Source organism: Camelus bactrianus, chromosome 11, assembly GCF_048773025.1.
Source record: "Camelus bactrianus isolate YW-2024 breed Bactrian camel chromosome 11, ASM4877302v1, whole genome shotgun sequence".
In the NCBI taxonomy this organism is placed as follows: domain Eukaryota; kingdom Metazoa; phylum Chordata; class Mammalia; order Artiodactyla; family Camelidae; genus Camelus; species Camelus bactrianus.
Window position 1 is genome coordinate 68,635,047 of NC_133549.1, and position 23,116 is coordinate 68,658,162.

The following is a 23,116-nucleotide window of genomic DNA, read 5'->3' on the forward strand; positions in this document are numbered from 1 at the left end:
AAAGGACAATCTCTTCAACAAGTAGTATTGGAAAAACTGGATATCCACATGCAGAATGAAGTGGGACCCTTACCTTACACCATATACAGAAATAAACTAAAAATGGACTATAAAGACCTAAATGTAAGACCTAAAACTATAAATAAAACATTGGGGAAAAGCCTCATTGCCTCATTTAGAAGTGATTTACCGGATAGAACACCAAAAGTACAGGCAGCAAAAGCAAAAACAGGCAAATGGGACTACATCAAACTTAAAATTTTCTGTGCATCAAAAGAAAGTCATCAGAGTGAAAAGGAAACCTGTGGAATGGGGGAGAATATTTGCAAACTGCATGTCTGATAAGGGGCATATATCTAGAATATATAAGGAACTTACACAACTAAACAACAAATAACCCAATTTTAAAATGGACAAAAGACTAGAATAAACAATTCTCAGAGAAGATATACAGATGGCAAACAAGCATATGAAAAAACGCTCAACATCATTAATCAAAAGAGGAATGCAAATTAAAACCACAATAAAATATCACTTCATACCCATCAGGATGGCCACTAACAAAAGAACAGAAAATAACAAGTGTTGGCAAAGATGTAGAGAAACTGGAACCTTTATGTACTGTTGGTGGGGATGTAAAATGATGCAGCCATTATGGAAAACAATATGGAAGTTCCTTAAGAAATTAAAAATAGAATTACCATATGATCCAGCAGTCTCACTCCTGGGTATATATCCAATATCCAAAAAATTCAAAGCAGGATCTCAAAGAGATATTTACACACCCATGTTCACTGCAGCATTATCCACAGCAGCCAACAGTTCGAAACAACCCAAATATCCATCAGCAGATGAATGGGTAAAGAAAATGTGGTATATACATACAATGGAATATTATAGAAGGAAATCCTGTCACATCTGCAATATGGATGAACCTCACTGATATTATACTAAGTGAAATAAGCCACTTACAAAAGGACAAATACAACACTATTCCACCCATATTAAGTATCTAAAGTCGTCAAATCATAGACATAGAAAGTAGAAGGGGGGATGTCAAGGGAGGGGAGGAAGAAGGGACATTAGTGTTTAATGGGTATCAGAGTTTCAGTTTGCAAAATGAAAAAGTTCAACAGATCTGTTGTACAATGATGTGAATATACTTAACACTACTGAACCATATAGTTTAAAACGGTTATGATGGTGTATTTGATGCTTTATTGTTTACCACAATTTAAAAAAAATCATTAAAGTGATATAGTGGTGTTTGTCCTAAGCCCACCTCCCTTGTGTCACTCATTACAAATTATAGCTTTTGCTTTCATTTTCTTTGATTTTTTTTATAACTGTCCTAAATGCAAGAGCCCAGTCAAGCTAATTACAAATCAGATTTTTTTTTTTAAGACATAAAGAGCTTTCTGAACCTCTCTAAAACCATGGAAATATTCTCTTTCAGTTCTTCTACTGGTAGGGCCATCCACAATCATATTTCCTTTACAGTATACTAAGTTATAATGTTTTTCCTTTTGGCATCATGAGCTCACACCTTCATGTAAATTTCTTCTATTTTGGTCATTTCTAGAGGTCTACTGAGAGATAAATTTGGTCTGAAGTGGAGTTGAGAGTAGTTAATTGTGCTTTTCAGATCCTAGTCAGGAAGGAGAGCTCTTTGCCACTTGTTCCTCCCATCCGCCCTGGAGGGCTGCAGTCATCACCTCCATGAAGGCTGCAGAATTCCACCTCCTAAGGCCTACAGCTTCGTGGGCTGGCTCCAAATTAGACCGTCTAAATAATAAACCTTGCAAAGTCATTTTATCCTCCATACAAGTGAAGAAGAATAAAGTGGCAGTGATTTTTTTTTTCCTCTCACAAGAAAACAGATCTGAACTTAAATATTACTTTAATATAAATATTACTTTCAGGTCAATACATTATTAGGTAAGACTACTGTTATTCTTTTAGTAAGTAAAAGAACTACAAACATTTTAGAAGTTAAAGGTTATTTTCTAGACATGGTAATCTCTGAAGTCTGATGATTTAAAAGACTCTTTTGTTAGAAATAACATTTGCAAAGACAGTTTACTACCATCTGTTTTTTGCTACCGCTTTATCTAACTGAAAAATTTTTTTAACAAATGAAAAGGCCTATACTTTGTTAGAAAAGCCTATTTTTTTTTAAAGGAGGTAATTCCACTAGTTACCACTGACTAAAAAATGATTGGTTAATAATACAAATGGAATGATACAATAGCAGAGTAACATGGAATGTTGCGAATGCAACGCTTGACATGGGTTTGACAGCTTTTAATTTTGTCATGTGGTAGAAAAAAAGTACTAACACCACTATTTTATAAAGGAAAAGACATTTTAACACAAAAAAAGCATGAAGTGCATAATACATAATAAGGACAGTCCTTTTCAAGAAAGGGTATTTTATAGTCTTACTGAGCATTGTTCTTATTTTGCTCATTTTGGTGTGGATCAGTAAACAAATCTGTCATGATTGCCATAAATCTGTTGACCAGAATTTGGGTATCACTATTTTAGAATTTCATAACAAAGACTTTAAAAACTCTTAAGTCTCAAGTTTAGAGATTTTATAAACAGTAATAGAGATTTCATAAACAGTAATACCAGTTGGTTTAGAAGTGCTGGTTCTTCAGACTTTTTCTCATCTCTTACTGTCTCTTCATCCCTATGGCTCCTGCCATGGTCCAGGCTCTCATCAGTTTACCAGCTCTTGCTTTATCTTTTGCACTAACCTCCTAACCACATTATCATCTTCATCACCACCATAGTGATCTTTTAAAGCAAGGATGCTGTCATTCCCCTTCTTAAAAACTTTAATTCATTTCCATTGCTATCAGTTAGACAAAATTAAAAATGTACTTCACAGTCTGGCGTCATACCTTTCCAACCACTTCCTCTGAACCATATACTTTATTTAGTGGCTTACAAAACAGAGGTTTTTCTTTTAAAAGAAGTCTGGAGGAAGGGTATCTAAAGACATCATGGTGATGGCATGGTGTTTTCAGGGTCCTAGACTCCATTTATCTTTCTGCTACACCATGCTAGCCCAGGATGTTTTTTCCTGGGTTTTTTTCATGGTCCAAGATAGCTGATAGAGTTCCAAATATGACATTCACTTTCCAGGCAGCAGGAAGGAGGAAAGGCAGAAGGGCAAAAGGGCACCTCATATAGCTAGGCCAGTTCTCTTTAAACAGCCTCCCCAGAGTCCCACACAACAATTCTGCTCTTACCTCACTGGTTACATCTGGCCGCAAAGTAGTGGGAAATGTCTTTAAGGTTGGGTGTATTGCTCTCCAGAACTAAATTGGCATCGTTTACTAGGAAAAAAGGGAAGAATGGATATTGGACACTCTAAGCATTTTCTGCCACATATATATATAGTTTTGTGAAATTACTGTACCTATTTTGTAATCTTTAATACTTACCATTTTATTGTGAGCATCTTCCATTTTCCCCCCAACATTAATTTAATAACATCATAGACTTCCAATACTATTATTTAAACAACCAATTCCCAATCCTACATTTTGAAACAGTTGGGCTAGTATTGACTTTTGTCAATTATAAATAATTCTGTGATGATAATTTTTATAGCTAAATCTTGTAGGTCATATCCTTGAAGGAAATCCCTACAAATGAAACCACTGAATCAATAGGTATGTTTATTTTAAGGCTTTTAATAAATATTTCCAAAATGTCTTCCAATAAGATTTTCCGACTAGCCTTGATGAAAAGTGACATAGGTTTATTCTTTTTTCACTGTTTAAAAAAAATACTTAAGGTACAAAAAAGTATAAAGAACAGCACAAAGCATACATTGGCTATATTTAATATTTGGTTAAACTGAGAGCCATTTAAAAAATTGTATTGCTCAGATTTGACTTTCTCCAAAGTAAATCTGCTGAAGTGAATGAGTTATTACATATTCACTGAATACTTGGGTAGGAAGAGGAATTTAAATATAAATGAGAGAAGATCCTTGCCCTTTAGGAGCATGCGTTTTGAAAAATGATTGAGTTATTGAAACAAACTCATAATTTCCTGAGGTATCTTAAAGAAGTAATTATGACTGTGAATCTTACTAAATTAAAAAAAAAACATTTTATAGCCATAGCTATTGCATCTGAGAAGATAGCACAGAGTATTCAAAAGTGCATAATACACCTAAGCAGAGTAGGTCTATGGCTAGTATTTACTCCTATTCTGAGAAATTATAGATTTAAGGTTCAGAGTAGTCCAGGAAGGGGTCACTAGAGCAAGGGACTTTGAGCTGAAACTTGTGCAACTGAGTTGCTGTGAGAACTGTTTATGCTGTACGTAATTACTATTTGCTTTTTTTCCTCCCCCAGATTTGGTATTAGGGGAAAGAAGTTACATTTTTCATCTTCTTATGCTCCTAAAGCATCTTCCATTGCCAAATCCCCTAGCTTGTGTTCTATGGAAAGAGAAGAGGAAGACTGTGTCATCTTCTCTGAAGGAATAATAGAGGAATACCTAGCATTCGACCACACAGATATGTGAGTATTATGTCTTTTAAACTTTTTACTCCCCTCCTATTTTATGTATTAATATCTACTTTTTCTAAAGTATACCACAAATATTACCTATAATTAGATTTATGTCCATTTCTGTTATTTATTTTTCTAATATTTCTCAGTGACCAGTGTTCATGTACTTAGTTGATATAAATTCTTATTGCTTCCACATACCAGACTTCCTTGTATATTTTCTTCCTGCACATGTAATTTGCCTCTTCCTGAGAGTAAACATTTTAAAATGCATCAATTTTTTTTTCCACATAATTTTACTCTTTGTAAATTATCATCAGTAACTCGTGGAAACTCTGAAACTTTTTAAAAGAGTTAAAAAGATGTGAGCCTTGTTTACATAAATCCTGTTTGAAAACGGTATATACAGTTTATACAAAACCTTTTACTTGGCAGACTTTATAATTAATAATGTTAATTTACATCTTCTTATTGTATTATGACGATAGTTCTGTGACACAGATATTATTTACCCTCTTTGCAGGATAGGTGAGAATCATAGTGGTTAAATAATGTCTGAGGTAAAGCTAAAATAAAAATTTTACTCATCTGATTGTAAATCCAGTGCTCTCTTCACGATTCCATGTTATTTTTCTGAAATATTAGCCTCTTAAATAATTCCTCTAAGCTTTTAAAAATTCAGAATTAATAGTCACCACAGCACATCTAGAAGTGAGAATTTCATTTTAGGCTGTGAGGCTGTGGTTAGGTCTAGTTAGTATTGGGTCACATGATTCTGGACTTCTCTTCCTCCCATCATGTTTCCTCCTGAGACACATTTACTCCCGTGCTTAATGTACACAGTACTTGGATCAGGTAAGCATAACCCAGATTTCTATACATAACACCACTGAGCTAGCTCACTGTTCCAAGAGTATGTTGTTTTGGCTTTCCAGAGACTGCCCCCTTCCCCTTGACTTCATCTGGCCGGGGTCAAATTAGCCCTGTTTTCTCTTCCATGTTTTCTCTTCCTTTTTTTCTCAAAGGTCTTTTCCCTTCATATTAGCTTATTAAAAAATAAAGCTGATTTAACTAATCTGACATATGATATTCATGGCTTATCCCTTCCCCTTTTCCTGATAGTAAACCTAATGAATTTTAGGGAATACAGGGAAGATTTTTTAGAAAGGCAGTCTTCCTTTCCAACATCTTGAGATACTGAGATGTGACAAATGAAATCATGTAAGTTTGACAGAAAATAAGATATGAAAGATTGTTTTTAAAAAAATAATTTGAGAATAGGGAAGGCCTTTCTAACCATAGCATAAAATCGACAAGTGATTTAAGAAATTCTTAACAATAACTACATAAAATGAAATTTCTGCACAGAAAAAACTCCTGAAGTCAAAAGACAAACTGGCAGAAATATTCGCAGTTCATACATACTCAAAGGCTTAACTTCCTTAATATGTACATCAATAAGGGAAAGAATGAGGATAAAACAGTCAACGAACAAGAGTAGTTCACATTATAATGGATTTTAAATATATGAAATGAAATTCAATCTCATTCACAATTAGAAATGCAGATTAAAACTATAATGAGATACTATTTTATCTGTTGGGCTACAAAGAACAAAAGATAAAGAAGTCTGATAATTCCGTGAATGAGAAAACAGGCACGTTCTTTCACTACTGGACAATTATACTACCTCTTTAGAGGAAAGTAGGCAATATCTTTCAGATTGAAATGCATATACCCTTTGACTCAATAATTCTATTTATAGGAACTTACCCTACAGATATAACACCCATGTAGCCAAAGAACTACATACACACAGTCCCCCGACTTAAGATGGTTTGACTTACAATTTTTCGATGTTATGATGGTACAAAAAAAGTACATATTCAGTAGCAACTGTACATTGAATTGTGAATTTTGATCTTTTCCTGGGCTAGCTATATGTAGTATATTCTCTTGTGATGCTGTGCAGCAGCAGCCGCAGCTCCCAGTCAGCCACGAGATCACGAGGGTAAACAACCAATACACATACAGCCATTCTATACCCATACAACCAGTTTTCCACTTTCAGAAGAGTATGCAATAAATTACATATTCAACACTTTATTACAAAGTAGTCTTTCTGTAAGATAATTTTGCCCAACTGTAGGCTGTAAGGTAAGTGTTCTGTGTATGTTTAAGGTAGGTGAGGCTAAGCTATAATGTTCAGTAGGTTAAATGCATTTTTGATTTATGATATTTTCAATTTACGAAGAGTTTATTGAGCTGTAACCCAATACATAAGTCAAGAAAGATCTGTACACAGATATTAATTGCAGTATTGATTATAAGAGCAAAAGGTTGGTTGATTAATAACTAATTAGAAATATTATGCTATATCCAATGGAATACTCCGCAGTTATTTTTTAAAAGAGGCAGATTTTACATGTATTGTTAGGGATCCTGTGCCAAGATACACTGATAATTCAAAGAGCAAGGTGCAGTACAGTGTGTGATGTAACTATTTCTCTGGACCTATGTATGCTTCCTTCTGGGAATGGGGACTGGGGAACAGAGACGTAGGAGACTTATTTTTCACTATGTACTTATGTTTCCTTCTGTACAATTTGAATTTTCACATGAATGTCTTTTTCTCTTCTAAAAAGCAATATAAATTAATACAACTAATACTAATTGGCCTCCTTCCCCACTTAGCACCAGGCTAGCTCTTCCTTGGGAAAGGAGAAGCAGAGAGTCCCGCTGCCCTGCATAAACCTCTTAGCATCCTTCTATCCTGCCTAGTTTCCTATTAATTTATGAGACCTCTGCTGCCCTAGGAGTAACTTTTACTGTAGAGGCTGGGAGGTATTTCTCCCCACCCCAAGCCAGTTCCAGAATTTGCTCTTAGTTTATAATACGTCTGTCATAGGTAAGTATATCTGTCAGCTAGATTTTCTCCCCCCAGAATTCTGGGGCTATTAGCACTCATTGTCAGAAGAAACAGGCTTAGCTAACTGGGAGTTCCTGGGTTATAGATACACAGTCTCCAGAAGAGCCTCAGAGTAGCTTCCTGTGCTGTTCGGCTAGCCTCTTTTTCCTTTATAGCCAATTACCAAATGTTTATTTGGATTAGTAAAAATATACTAATTTTAATAATCTATGTGGATTATTTCCCTAATGAATCACTGCCTCAAATAATTATGCCATAATCACAGTTACATGTCATTAAATGTGTCACGTTAATATTAATCTAAATGTTATCCAATTACAACAAAAAGATTATTTATGTGTGCTTAATTGTCATAGCTGGTTGCTCAGTTGGCAGTGCTCATTTATTTACAGCTAAAAAAAGTAGTGATTCTCAGTCTTCTTTATCTTGTCCTATTTTTTTGGCAGAGTTGGGGGGTGGGGTGGGAGTGAAAAGGGAAATGCAGAATCTCCCCTGTTGAGAACTCCCTTAGTTCACAAGGCAGCTTAATATCTGTGCTACTTATGCCTGGCTGGGGAGAGGGGTAGGGTTGGCAGCACAGGGTGGGCACAAATCACACTGCTAAGCAGCACAAAAGATAGTGGTGAACATTCAGTAAAGAGTAACTGTGAAGTCTTTCTTACTGTTACAGGGAAGAGGGGTTTCACGGAAAGAAATCAGAAGCAGCTACAGAGAAACAGAAATTAGGGTACCCACCGATTGCTCCATTTTACTGCATGAAAGAGGACGTCCTTGCTTACGTGTTTGATGACGTGTGGAGCAAGGTACTAAGCTGTATGGAGCAGTTGACACGTAGTCACTGGGAGGGATTTGCTTCTGGTAAGGCTCTTTGTGAAAACAATATAAAAAAATAATTGTTTTTTGATTTCCAAGCCCTAACCAGTCTATTAGATTATGTGCTTAATTAGTACCAAAGAATCGTATTTGTATTTCTCATAGAAACTAAAAGATATTTAGAAAATACCTGACAATGAGTGGATGAGTAACAAAGCCTAATATATGATGACTAGATACTGTGCTTTCTCTTTGAATATAATTATTTGTGAGAAAAAAAAAACTCGTGCAAGTGACAAACACATTTTTAAAACTTCTTTATTGAAGAATAACTGATATACAACAAACCATGCATATTTCAAGTGTATAACTTGGTGAGCTTATGTATGCAGCCATGGAACCATGAGACAGTCAATATGGTGAACAAATCCATTACCCCTAAAGGTTCATGATTTTGTAATCCCTCTCTCCTGCCGCAGCCCAACCCACTATCCCCAAGTGACAGTTTATCTGCTTAAATGGAATCATGTAGTCAGCTTCTTTCACTCAGTGTGATCATTCCGAGATTCATCCATATCACTGTGTGTCAATAATTTATTCTTTTTACTGCCGAGTAGTATTCCATTGTTCTACAATTTGTTTATCCATTTATCTGCTAATGGACATTTGGATTGTTTTCATTTTTGGACTATTAAAGCTGTTATGAACACTAGTGTACAAGAATTTTTTGGACACATATTTCCTAGTCTCTTGAGTAAATTTCTAGGAGTGGAATGGTTGGATTATATGGTCAAATGTGTATTAACTTATTAAGAATTGTTTGTATTGGTTTTCTGTGTTGCACAAAAAAATGTCACACACATTGATTATCTCATAGGTCTGTGAGCCAGAAATCCAGGAACAGCTAGCTAGTCCTTTACTTAGGTTCTCACGGGGCTGCAATCAAGGTTTGTGTAGGGCTGGGTCCTCACATAGATGCTCAGCTAGAAAAGGATCCACATCCCCTTCGGTGTGCTCTTGGAAGCATCCAGTTTCTTGTAGCTATAGTATTCATGGCAGATTTCTTCTTCAAAGCCAGCAAGAAAGACTTGAGAGCCAATCTGCTAGCAAGACAGAAGCTATATAACATAACATAGTCGTGGCGTGACATCCCATCACTTTTACCATCTTCTGTTTGTCTGAAACAAGTCACAGGTCCTGCCCACACTGAAAGGGAGGGAATTAAACAAAGGTGTGATCACCAAGAGGTGAGAATCATAGGAGGGCCACCTTAGAATTTGTCCACTACAGTATTCCCACTGTCCCCCAATGATTCATGTGCTCCCACATGTAAAATACATTCAACTCCCCTCCAGGGTTTCCAAGAGATTCATCCTAATATAGCATCAGCTCTGAAGATTTTGAATCAGGTCCCAGTATGAATGTAGTTCCTGGATATAAGTGAAGTCACTGGGGTACAATTTCTTTCCACCTATAGACTTGTGAAAGTAAAGGTTATATACACAGATATATGAACATCTGACTATATAATCCACCCATTCCACTCCCAGAGATGAATTATTTGACCCTAACATACCCAACATACAATAGTGGGCCAGGGCAAGGATAACCACTGTAGACACTCCAGTTAAAAGGCCAAGGGAGTAGGTGTAAAAAAAAAAGGTCCATAGCAAATAGCAATTCTGAAATCCAGCTGCAAAAATATTGGGAGTTCCTTCATTAAGTTTCAAAGCCTGGAAATAATCCTCTCAGTTCTCTGCTCTACCCTCTGAGCTCTTGGTTCCACCCTGAGTCATCCCTCCTTTTTCATGAAAGGCAGCATATGTTTGCAACTGAGTAACTTCATTAGGCTGCTTCCTGCTAGTACAAATTTTAGAGTCTGATAGCTTCCCCTTATTTGGAACCTTTTGCTATCCAAAGAGATTGAGAATTTTAAAAATCATCAAATCTTGGGGGTTTTTTTGTTTAATAGTTTTTCCTTCATTTTATCTCTCATCTTGTGTTTTATTATAAGCAGTAAGAAAAAAAAAAAAAAAAAACCAAACAGGCCTCACCTTCAGCACTTTGATTGGAAATCTCCTTAGCTATATAACCAAGATCATTACTTAAAAGTTCTGCTTTCCATATGAACACAGGAGACCATTTCACTAAGCTTTTTGTCACTAAATAACAAGCATCTCCCTTTGTCCAGTTACTAGTAACATGTTCCTCATTTCCTCCTGAGCCTTCCCCTACAGTTACCTCCAAATCCAGATTCCTACTAAGTATGTTCACAGTAATTTGTGTCTTTTTCTGTCATGCTTCTCAGAATTCTTCCTACTTCTATCAATGAACAATCAAAAATAAAATTAAGAAAACAATTCATTTGTAATAGCATCAAAAAGAATAAAATATGTGGGAATAAACTGAACCAAGGAAATGCAAGACTTGTACACTGAACACTGTAAAACACTTGAAAGAAAATAGAGGAAATCTAAGAAGTGGAAAGACATTCTGTTTATGGATTTGAAGGCTTAATACTGTTAAGATGGCAATATTCTCCAAATACATCTACAGGTTGAATGTGACTTTATCAAAATTCCAACTGCCTTTTTTGCCGAAATGGAGAAGCTGACCCTGAAATTCATACAGAAATGCAAGTATCCTGAATACCCAAAACAATATTGAAAAAGAACAAAGTTGGAGGATTCACACTTCCTGATTTTAAAACTTAATACAATGCTACAGTAATCAAAATAATGTGGTACCAGCATAAAAACACACATAGATCAATGGAGCAGAATCAAAAGTCCAGAAATAAACCCATACATCGATGGGCAATTGATTTGCAACAAAGATGCCAAGATCATTCAGTGGTGGGGGGCAGAAGGCTCTCTTTAAGAAATGGTGCTGGCAGGGAATGTAGCCAATATTTTATAATAACTGTAAATGGAGTATGATCTTTTAAAACTGAGTCACTATGTATACACCTGAAATTGTTAATCAACTATACATCAATTTTTGAAAAAGAAAATACAGATGGAAAAAAAAATGATGCTGAGACACCTAGATAACCATATGGAAAAGAATGAAATTGGACACTTACTTCACACCATATACAAAATATCAACTCAAAATGGATCAAAGGTACACATTTAAGAGCTAAGGTTATAAAACTTTTAGAAGTAAATCTTCATGACCTTGGATTGGGCAGTGGGTTCTTAGATATGACACCAGGAACACAAACAACAATAACAAAAAACTAGACAAACTTGACTTAATCAAAATAAAAAACTTTAGGGTATATCAAAGAACATTATCAAGAAAGTAAAAAGAGAACCTACAGAATGGGAGGAAATATATGTAAATTATACACCTGATATGAATCTAGTATCTACAATATATGAAGAATTACAACTCAAAAACAAAAGGAAAAACAATCCAATTTTAAAAACGGGCAAACAGCTTGAAGAAACAATCTCCAAAGAAGATATATAAATAGCCAATAAGCACATGCTAAGATGTTCAACATCATTCATTAGGGAAATCAAATCAAAGCCCAAACCACAATGAGATATCACTTCATACTAGGGTGGCTGTATTTTTTAGGACAATAACAAGTGTTGATGAGGATGTGAAATTAGAACCCTCATACATTGTTAGTGGGATGTAAAATGATGCAGCCACTGTGGGAACAGTTTGGCACTTCCTCGGAAAGTTAAACATAAAATTACCCTATAACCAAGCAATTCCACTCAAAGGTTTATATACGAAGAGAACTGAAGATATATCTACACAAAAGCCTTGCACAAATGTTCACAGCAGCATTATTTATAACAGTCAAAAAGTGGAACCAACCCAAACATCCATCAACTGATGAATGGATAAACAAAACTTGGTATATCCATGTGTTATGGGCTGAACTGCGTCTCCCTCAAAATTCACACGTTGAAGCCCTAACCCTCAATGTGACTATGTTTGGAGATAGGGCCTTCAAGGAAGTAATTAAGGTTAAATGAGGTCAGAAGGGTGGGACCCAAATCCTATAGGATTGGTATCCTTATAAGAAAAGGAAGAGACATCAGACCTCTCCCTTTCTGTGCATGCACAGAGAAGAGGTCATGCAAGGACAGAGCAAAAAGGCAGCTGCCTAGGAGCCAGGAACAGAGGTCTCACTATAAACTAATCCTGACAGCACTTGATCATGGACCTCTAGCCTCCAGAACTGTGAGAAGATAAATTTCTGTTCTTTAAGCCATCCAGTCAGTGGTATTTTGTCATGGCAGCCTGAGTAACTAATACACCATGCAATGGAGTATCATTCATACATAAAAAGGAATTAAGTAATGATGCATCTTAAAACATGGATGAACCTTGAAAATATGTTATGTGAAAGAAACCAGACACAAAGGGTCATATGTTGTATGACCATATGATTCCACTGAATTGAGATGAAATGTCTAGAACAGGCAGGTCCATAGAGACAGCAAGTAGTTTAGTGGTTGCCAGGGGATGGAGGAAGCAGTGCATTGGGAGGTATGGGGTTTCTTTTTGGAGTGAAGGAAAATTTCTGAAATTAGAAGTGGTGGTGGTTGCACAACACTGTGAATATACTAACAGCCACTCAACTGTATACTGTAAAATGCTTAATTTAAAAACAGCAAATTTTATCTCACTAAAAATTTTAAAAATGCTGCCAACCTGAAGGATGTCCTCTAAAATTTCTTGTATGTGGGTCTGTTGATAAGTTCTTTCTTTTGAGATATGAAAATTATTTTGCTTTCATTCTTGCAAGATAGTTGTGCAGTGTATTGAAATTTAGGTGGACATTCTCTGTACTTTAAAGATGTTCACTGTCTTCTCACTTGCACTGTTTCTGACAAAAAAAAAATCTGATGTCATCTTTTATCGTTGTTGTTCCTGTGTTCATGTCTTTTTTTTTTTCCTTTGGCTGCTTTGAAGATTGTTCTCTTTATCACTGGTTTTGAGCATTTGATTATGAGGTGCCTTGATGTAATTTTCTTCATGATACTCCTGCTTGGAGTTTGTTGAGCTTCTTGGATCTGTTACTGTTTTCATTGTTTGGCAAGTTTTCAGCTGCTATTTCTTCAGATTTTTCTTCTGTCCTCCACAATCCTTCAGAACTCCGGTTGCTCATATATTCGTTCACTTGCTCACTGACCCCTCAAATAAGTGATGCTTTAAGCAATTTTTTTCTCTATGTGTTTCATTTTGGATAGTTTCTATTGTGCCTTCCAGTTCCTTAATCTTTTTCTTTTACAATGTTGAATCCACTGTTAAGCTCATTCAGTGTATTTTTCCACTTGTTTTCTATGAAGTATTAGGGTGACTTCTATATCTTCCATGTCTCTAACTTTTTGAAAAAGTGGGATAACTCAAACACGTGCGTGAATTCTGGGTTGGTTTCAATGATTGATATTCTCCTCATTATGAGTTGTGTTATGCTGCATAATATTCTTTGGGTGTCAGACATTGTGAATTTTATCTAATTGGGAGGTGAATTTTTTTTTAATTTGTATGAATTTTTTTAGTCTTTTCCTGGGATGCAATTAAGTTACTTGGGAAAAAAATTAATCCTTTCTGGTCTTGCTTTTACAATTTGTTAGGCAGATCTGGAGCAATGCTCAGTCTAGAGCTAATTATTCCCTAGATACTGAGACAAGATCGTCCTGAGTACTCTGTCCAATGCCCCATTAATTATGAGTGTTTCCAGTATGGCTAGTAGGAGCAGGCACTATTCTTGGTCCTGAGTGAGCAGCAGGCATTGTTCCCTCTAATTGTTTTAGTTGGTTCTCTTCCCTAGCCTCAGATAGTTTTTGTTCATACATGCATTGATGAATACTCTTTTGAGTAATCAGAGGACACCCCATATTCTGAAGATATCCTGGGTTCTCTTTCTGTGCATTTTTCTCCTCTGTGGCCCTGTCCTATGAACCCTAGCTGTCTTGATCTCTCTGCACTCTCAAATCGGGGAGTCCACTCGGCCCAGCCTTTGTTCTCCCTCTTTGTGTCTGTCTTGGAAACTCTTTCAAGGCAGTTGCAGAGCTAGCTTCATTTACTATCTCATGATCACTATCTCTCATTACCTGATGTCCAAGGTCTTAAAAGCCATTGTTTCATGGGCTTATTTGTTGTTTTAAGCAGGATGGTAAAGCCAGTCCCTGTTACTCCATCTTAGCAGGAAGCAGAAGTCCAGACAACATATTTTAAACTTATAATTAAAGTATATCTATATAGAGAATTGCAAAATGTTTATATCAGGTAAGCTTGATTAATTTTTAAAAACTGAATCCACTTGTATGACCAGTGCTCAGATCAAGAACAGAACATTACCAACACTTCAGAAGCCCCTCTCATGGTTTCTCTCAGTAAGTTACTAAACTCGTTCCCCTCTAAGGGCAACCCTATCTTGACTTACATAGCACCACAGGTTAGTTCTACCTGTTTTAAAAAGGATTCATATAATATGTGCCCTTCTGCACTTGGCTTTTTTGTAACTCAATTTTATGTTTATTAGATTTGACTGTTTTGTATGTAATAGCTCATCTTCACTGTTATATTGTATTTTATTGTATGAATATATCCCATTCCTCTGTTGATGAATATTTAGGTAGTTTCCAGGTTACATTTGCCAGCATACAGTGCTGTTTTGATCATTCTTGTATGTGTCTTTTGGTGAAGATATGTACTGGGTACATCCCTAAGAGTGGCATTGCTGGGTCATTGGACATGCTATTCCAAATTCAGTGGACACTGCTACATTTTTTTCCAAAGTGGATGCACCTATTTGTACTCTCTCCAGTGTTGTATGAGAGTTCTAGCTGCTCCACATGTTGGCCACACCTGATACTATGTGACTTTTTTTTAAAGCCACTGTGTTACATGCATGTTAAGTTCCCTTTTAAACCTGGCATTTGAGAATAATAGGTCTTAACATCCTTCTTAAAACTACCTGCTTTGTATTATGTGAAGTTAAGTTTTTGGAGATACAGGACAATACCCAAACTCCAAAAATAATAAACCCTGGTAATAAAGGAATTCATCAGTTTTCGTTATCAAACACTGAGATATCAGAGAAAACTTTCACTTCAGCTTTCACAGATTACTACTGTTGGGCTGTGAATTAATATCCTTTTTTCTGTGCATCCATAAATTTAGGTTATTTTATTGTATTATAGTTGCAATTTTGAGACAAAGTCTGCAAAGAAGATACTGATCTTAAAATGTATCTGGAGGATCTCTGGTTTAGTGGGCTGATGGAAATGTCCTAAAATAGGGGTCAGCAAACTTCTGAGTACAAAGATAGTAAATATTTTAGTCTTTGCCCGCCATCCAGTCTCTATTGCAACTACTCAATTCTGCCATTAAAAGCAGCCATAAACAATGTGCATATAAGTGGGTGTGGCTGTGTACACTCCTAAATACTCAGTATATGTTCCCCAAAGACATGTATAACAGCACTGTATGCTGGAAAACATAAGCAGGAAACTACCCAAACATCCCTCAACAGTATAATGTGATACAGTCATACAAGGAATATACAGTAATGAGAATAAACAAACTACTGTTGCAGTTTTACTTACAAAACCAGCAGCGATAATGGGCACCAGGTTTCCCTAGTCACAAGTGGCTATTTAAATTTTAATTAATTAAAGTTAAGTAAAATTTAAAATTCTGTTCTCAATCACATTAGCCAAATTTTAAATGCTCTATAGCCACGTGACCAGAGCCGCTATATTGGACAGTGCACATGTAGAATATTTCCTTCAACTCCAAGTGTTCTTTTGGACAACTTTGCTCTAAAAATCTTTGCTTCTCCTCTGCCAGGTATCAACAGGCATCACCAGCATAGGAAACCACTTTAAAAAAAATTCATGGTTTGGAGGATTTTTTTTTTGAAACATGCAGGTGGTATGAAATTGGACTGCAAAGATGAGTGAATCTGAGCTTGACAGCATGAATTCTCAAGGGAGATTTTTCTTCACAGTACTGTTGCTGTGGGTCTGAAGATATCTATGGATAATAGATTCTATTCCTTTGCTCAGATGAGAGTAATGTTGCAATCACCAGACCAGCTTCAGAAAGCCCCTGTGTGCTGAGTGAACCACAGCCTTTGGTCCTACCTCGAGTGCCACAGTCTAAGGTGCTGTCTGTCACCTCAAATCCGGTAAGCCCCACGGGGGAACATACTGGAGAATCTAGGCCTGCTCCTCCCAGAGGAAGTTTGCTAAGTTATTTGTCTTAATTATGTCATTATTACTTTTTTTCCAGTAAAGTTATATATTTATCACAATAATCCAGTGACTCTTTGCAGAGAGAAGTTTAATTTCAGTTTAAAAAATTAATAGCAAATTAGAGTTGAGAATTCTCAGGTAGCTCTTTGGAAAAGATATCTACAAGCTGTGCAATCTAGATTCAATTGTATGGTCAGGTTCAGTCTGTTTGGGGAAGAAAGGATATGACGAAAAGAGGGACCAATCTCAGATTTTCTGTGGCCTTAACATTCTGTCCTTTGGTCTTCTTTTTTGACTTCTTCCCTCTTTTTTCTTTTATCTCAGCCTACCTGAGTTTTATTTTTAATATTTGAATCTGTTGACTTTTTTGTCTTTTAGATGTTTAGAAATCACAACTCAGCTGTAAAAGGCAAATCAAAGAGAGGAGAAAATGGTCTCAAATAAATCTGCAGATAAGCATAAAGCAAAGGCAGCCATTTCTTGCAGAAGGTTGATGAGCCTGTCTCATCCCTGTGTAATGATTTATGTAGTCCCAGTTCCTACATGATAGCTTCCCAATGTTACTTGTGGGAGCAGGGGAGGGATAAAAAGAAAGAGAAAAGGATTCTAATCCTTGGGCCATGCTCATCGATGCACATCTAGTATCTGCTTTGTTGGTATGCCAGCCAGATACTGTACAGCTGGATTTACAAAAGGACCATTTAAAGATAAACTCAGCGAGGCCCACACCTTACCACACTGGGGGGTGAACCAGGTAAACTAATACTCCTTTGATGGTAATAAAATACTTCTGCATGTTGAGCTTGCCTGGTTATGGTTTAGGTAGCCTAAATCTGAAATAGTTAACTTACATGGTTCTGGCTGTCAGTGACCAAAGGAAGGAGAAGCATTAATAGAAACACTAGAGAGAAAGTAGGAGGAAGGTGCAGGCTTTCGCAGAGTAGGAGCTGGCCAAAAAGGGCACTGAAATGACTATCTGAGAGGGAAAATAAACAGGACACTAAGGTGGCAATATAAGTCCAAGTAAGATTACATCCTGCTAACATGAGAAAAAATAAGATTAACACTTTCTAATAAAGTCTTCGGAATTTAGATTATCACTGAGAGCTGAGTGCTCCAGGGGTAGTTTAGTAGGAGAAAGGATTAGCTTGTGCAGAATATAGGACTGTGTGATGGTGAAAGCGATTGTATTAGTTTACTCTTATTTCTTCTACCTTTGTACCATATTTTATGTTTTCTAATGTAATGTAAATAATGATAACAAAGGTCCTCTCTCCCCTGTGAGAGTGGTTGTTAATTGCTTTCATCTGGATTGATCAGGGTTCTCCAACCTGCTGTCATTTAGAAATGGAGAGGAAAGTACTCTGATCCTGTCATCTTGACAGTAGAGTTGGGGCCTCAGCTGGGCTATTGGCCAAGATGTTAAGACATAGGAGAAAAATGTATAAATGACCTAATTTGGAAATACCAGTTTTTGGCAAAGTTGGGAAACTAAGTATCTTCACCAACCAATAATAACATCTTCTTTTACATGTAGATGAGTCTCTGTCAAGCAGCAAGTGTTCATCAGCCAAATGTGAACGGTCTCTTGGTTCATGGGATGCCTCTACAGGCAAGAAATCTCTCCCTAATGGACAAGCTCCTGTAAGAAGTATAAAATTTTAATAGACTATAGAGTTTAAGTAGATCACTGAGAAATAGAAGGAAAGCAAAGTCAGTCAGTCAATGTGCATGTACTGAGTACCTACCAAGCAACCAGAAACACATGGGGAGTAAAAATATCTAAGGAAAATGGTCTCCACCTTCAAGCAGCTGATAAAATAACTGGAAAGAGAAGACACACATGGGTAAAGAGACCTAATCCTACAGGGCATTCCTGTGACTGAGTGCCAAGTATGTGTACTCAGTGTGAGCACTATGGCAGACCACAAAAAGGGAGGCATTTTGGTGGATAAGTGTAGATTTTGAACTTGTCCTTGCAAGATGGAAGTCTGGATAAGCAGAGAAGAGCAGCAATGCTATTCTAGATAGAAATGTGTGGGGAAAGGATTGGAGATAGGAAAATACAAATATTTAGAAGAGAAAGCAGACCATTTTTGCTATAATAGGATAGGACGAAACAGATCAGAACTTAAATGTTCTGACCAAAGACCACTGACAATCTTCCAGAATTAAAATGGATGCTAGTGTTTGTGATTAGTGGGAAAGAAAAGACTGAAATTAATGAATGTTGGGACCAGACTGTGGAGGGTTCTGAATGTCATGTTTTTGAGATCCATCCATGTTGTTGCATGTGACCTTCTCTTTTACTGCCAAGTGGTATTCTATGGTAAGAATACACCACAATCTGTTTATCCTTTCTTCTGTTAATGAACACTTGGGCTGTTTCCAGGTTGGGGCTGTTCTGTATAAAAGCACTATAACTACCTTACACAGGTCTTTCTTGTGGACCTACGGTCTCATTTTTCTTTGGTGAATACCTAGAAGTCAAAGTGCTATAGGATAGGTTAACTGTGTGCTTAATTTTATAATAAACTGGCATACAGTTTTCCAAACTGTACCATTTTACACTCCCACCAGCAAGGTATGAGTTCAGTTGGGGAGCACATATATTTAAATCAGGAATTTGAAAGATACGTTTCACAGGAGTAGAACATAGACTGCCGCAGGGGGAACTTTTGAAAGGTAAGGAGTCTAATGTAGGAGTTCAGGCTGCTCAGGGTCAATACTCAAGTTGTAGCAAAGAATAAAAAAGGAATAAAATATTTTAGGAGATACTGTAAAAGAAATCAAATTCTGTAAAAATAGAGGAATCAAAGTCAACTCTGAGATTTCAAGCTCAAGGGAAGCTTGTTTTGCAGACAGAGATGATTCTGGGGTGTGGGATGACGGGCCATCTCACGGGAAATATGGAAGAAGTCAGATCTAGCAGTTGACCTAGTAGTCTGGACATGACAAATCCAGAGTTATGAATGAGTAGTCCCAAGGAAAAATAAAGATGAACAAAGAGCAGCTAAGGCCTAAACCTCTAATTAGAGAGCAGTTAGGGTGTGTAAAGAAAAGGCCCAGGTGAATGGTTAGGGAGTCAGGAAGACTAGAAAGATCCCTTGAGAGTAACACTCAAGGTTTAGCCCTATTCCACGACAGGCATTTTCCCTTCAAAGTTCTCCAAACACTGAGGCATATTTTGCACTAGAGGACACCGAAGTGGCCTGAAAGATTGAGGAACTCGCTGAAAGCCAAGAGCACGTGGCAGAGCTTTCTTCTTTCACTTTCCCTCCAATTCATGGTGTAAATACTATCTCTTAGGCGCCTTACAATAGAATCAAATGTTTTCTCATCTGCTTAAAAAACAAAAAGAAAATCCCTGAACCTACAGGGCAGAGTTAAAGCTACCAAACTGTTGGGCATGGTATTTTATTCATCAGAGTACTGAGAGAAGTGTTGTATTTCACAGTTGTTTATGCAAATAAGGACCTACTGCCCTGAGCTGCACAAGGTTCTGGACCCTTTGCCTGCTCCCAGCTTTCCAAGGAACCCAAACCCTTACCCCTGTAGGCTCCAACTAGCTCAGCATTATAATCTCTGCAGTGGGAGCCACACTGGTGTCACACCACTTCTAAGCAGCAATATTTGCCTTTCAACTAAGTCTTTCTGGTGATGTTCCTTCAGCACAAAAGAATCTCACTCCCTGAGGTAAACTTTTGGGAAGCACTTTGGAGTAGATACCCTATAGGTTACACTTTACCAGTAACTGAAGAAGCGACTGTGATGGCAGGTGAATAATGGACTTGCTTTCCCAAATCTCCATTCTAGTAAATTATGTGTATGACTGAACTGATGTCCTTCTTTTAAGAACACATTCTCATGCCTGAGCTATATCATGGAGCTTCTAGAAACTTGGTTATTTACTGAATGGTTTCTCTTTTTGCTCTCCTGAATGAATGAATTTCAGTCTAGGGCTTTTTACCATTTGAGACCTGTCTCCCTGTACAGAGCAATCTTGATTTCATTGTGGGTTTCTGATTTGGCCACTAGAGATCTTGATGACAAGCTACTTGTGAGGCCTGGGTCCAGTACCATCCTTTCAACTCGAAATTGGCCAAATCGAGCCCTGGAGCTTAGTACATCATTTCTGTCATATACAGTGCAGTCCGCCAGGAGACGCAATCCCCCACCACGTACCCTTCATCCCATCAGCACAAGCCATTCACGCGCTGGAACACCAAGACCTGTGGAAGAAATCCTCAGAGGATCCCGAGTGTAGGTTTCAAAAGCAGAATTTCTGGAAACTATGGTAAAACTAATGAAGAAAAACTTTACATAGAGAATGAATTTAAATGTAAGATTGAAATATACGCCTAGAAGTTAACCATTACATATTCTTATGATGGACTGCACTCTGGTTCAAATCTAATACAGAAAAAAAGGGGTTAAATTTGAATGAAATAAAGATACTGGATCTTCCTATTGATTTAGCTAAAGATTTATATTTCTACAAATAAAATGTTGGCTAGATTACTCTAGCAGTACTCACCAAAGGAATAAAAATATATATATATTATTAAAATATTTTCCTTAGTGGGAATATGCTCAGTGAAATTCTTTCCAAAATAATAGCTAATTTGCCTTTAATATTTTTCTACACCATGGGGATCCTTTTATTCCACTGACAATAAAAAGCTTCATAAACCTCAGACAAGTAGTTGCTTATATACTAGGAAAAATGTCCTTTGGCCCATCTTAGGAATAACACTGAACATATTCACTTCCCTTTTCCCACCTCATTCACTAGACACTCTGAGTTTCATGATGCAAAAAATACCTAAAGCCCAGTTTTTAAAATAAAATTCTTTCATTAGTTGCTGATTTACAAAACATCTTAGAATGGTTGATTACTAAGACTATGATCAAGGGTATGAAATAGGAAGTCCACAACTGTTTTGAATTCAGCTTCCAAATTTAGCACATCACTGTACTTCTCTCCCAACGTGTTACTTCTTGATTTTGCCTTTTAAATTTCTTGTTATAATTTAACCCAAAAGACTCACTAAAAGAGACGTCCAAAACCACCGTAAGTCTTTGTTAGGACACAAGGGTTCTCCTCAGCTGCTCACTACTTTATGTGGCTGTAGCTTTTATCTATTCCAGTATGGCTATATAGTCACTTGGGTATGAATGGCCTTGATGTATAATTAGTCTCTCACCCCCTCTGACAGTGCTTTCTTCAAAGTGGAAAGATAAGTTGCTTTGCTTTTTCTGGGATGTGAAAGTATCATTCAGTTTCAGTTACTGTCTTGGGTATGAGTAACACTGCAAACTGTTTCAAATCCCATTTAAGGAAATAAAAGTTTAGGAACTTTACCTGGGAATTATAGTTATTATAAGGCCCAGAACTGTGGAGAATTCCATCAGATGAGAAATTACAAATCTGTATTTGTATCACTAAGATCTCTTTACTTAAAAATATATAGGCAGCCTAAAGCTTTCTGTGCAGACATTAAACTCACCGGCTCGATTTGATTCTAATCAGTTTGCTTGTATTGTTGTAACTTTACGCTTTCGTTTCTTCATGTTTGCTGGTGGGATTCGCAGCCCAGCGGCGGCTGACTCGCTCTCCTCTCCCTCACCAATGCCCCTGAGTCGAAATAATCTGCTGCCACCTATTGGCACAGCTGAAGCGGAACACCTGAGCACTGTGGGGCCACAAAGGCAAGCGGTATGTCTTTCCTATTGCCTTTCCATGTGCTTATAAAACCTCAGGGCCAGTAATTCTGCAGGATCCGTGCTCTGGTCTTGACTTGTACTATATTTTGTCAGAAGTACAAACTGAATTCTGATTTATGACAATGAAACTGGAACTGCTTGGCCTGCAGTTACCATACCTACTAAAGGTGATGTAAGACATGCACAGCTCCCACTACAAATTAACTTTCTGATTTTTGTCTCGTCTGCAGAAAACCCATGGCGATTCCAGTCGAGCTCGAAGTGCAGTGGTGGATGAGCCTAATTATCAGCAGCCCCAGGAGAGGCTCCTTTTACCTGACTTTTTCTCCAGACCCAACACAACTCAATCATTTTTGGTAGAGTGACGTACTTCCTCTATGGTCTTGATAGTTGGGGAAAGAGAAATGAAAGGAAAAAAAATGTAGGTTGGCCGACTTAAGGCTTTACATACTGGCTTAATCAACTCTAAGGATAAAAGCTGAGGTTCTAACAATAAAAATAGTATTTTAAGTACATTTTGTTGAAATTATAACTGGTATCTGCCACTCATTCTTTTAATTTGTAAAAATAATAAGGTAAAATGCCTTATACATAAATTGCAAATTCTAAACAATTTAAAGTTTAGATATTTCTGAGAATAAGCAAAAAATGTTAAACCCCAGTGCTTATCAGATTACCATTAACTTCATTCTCTAACACTACTCTTAGGGAATTACACCCAAAGTGGTTATCAGATTACGATGTGGACTGGTGAATGGGCAAGTTAAGACTTTCTTTTTTCAAACTGATACTTGAAATGCTGATATTGCCTTACCATTTAATGTGTATTTACTAGCCCTTTTACTTTTAAACAATAGAAAAAAACCTGACTGGGA

The 23,116-nt window shown here is 36.9% G+C and overlaps 2 protein-coding genes across 9 annotated transcripts in view; one reads left to right on the forward strand and one right to left on the reverse strand.

Annotated features, from left to right (window-relative positions):
- FAM149B1 (family with sequence similarity 149 member B1) overlaps positions 1-23,116 on the forward strand; it is a 52,681-nt gene that overhangs the window by 26,069 nt on the left and 3,496 nt on the right. For 5 of the 7 annotated variants that reach the window (XM_045522718.2, XM_010963176.3, XM_074374191.1 and 2 more), the window contains 7 exons: positions 4,380-4,547; positions 8,138-8,325; positions 16,326-16,447; positions 18,052-18,158; positions 20,553-20,777; positions 22,110-22,233; positions 22,472-22,597. In XM_045522718.2, coding sequence (XP_045378674.1) covers positions 4,380-4,547; positions 8,138-8,325; positions 16,326-16,447; positions 18,052-18,158; positions 20,553-20,777; positions 22,110-22,233; positions 22,472-22,597 — 1,060 coding nt within the window. The remainder of the gene's footprint in view (positions 1-4,379; positions 4,548-8,137; positions 8,326-16,325; positions 16,448-18,051; positions 18,159-20,552; positions 20,778-22,109; positions 22,234-22,471; positions 22,598-23,116) is intronic. The other 2 variants (XM_074374192.1, XM_045522723.2) reach the window with 2 other exon arrangements.
- DNAJC9 (DnaJ heat shock protein family (Hsp40) member C9) overlaps positions 1-23,116 on the reverse strand; it is a 40,880-nt gene that overhangs the window by 6,369 nt on the left and 11,395 nt on the right. Inside the window, exon 5 of one of the 2 annotated variants that reach the window (XR_012510299.1) lies at positions 3,261-3,347. Coding sequence is in view for 1 of the 2 variants with exons in the window: in XM_010963179.3 (XP_010961481.1) it covers positions 9,469-9,486 (18 nt within the window). In the remaining variant the exon portion in view is untranslated. Of the gene's footprint in view, positions 1-3,260; positions 3,348-8,580; positions 9,487-23,116 lie in introns of those variants that run through there. The other variant, XM_010963179.3, reaches the window with a different exon arrangement.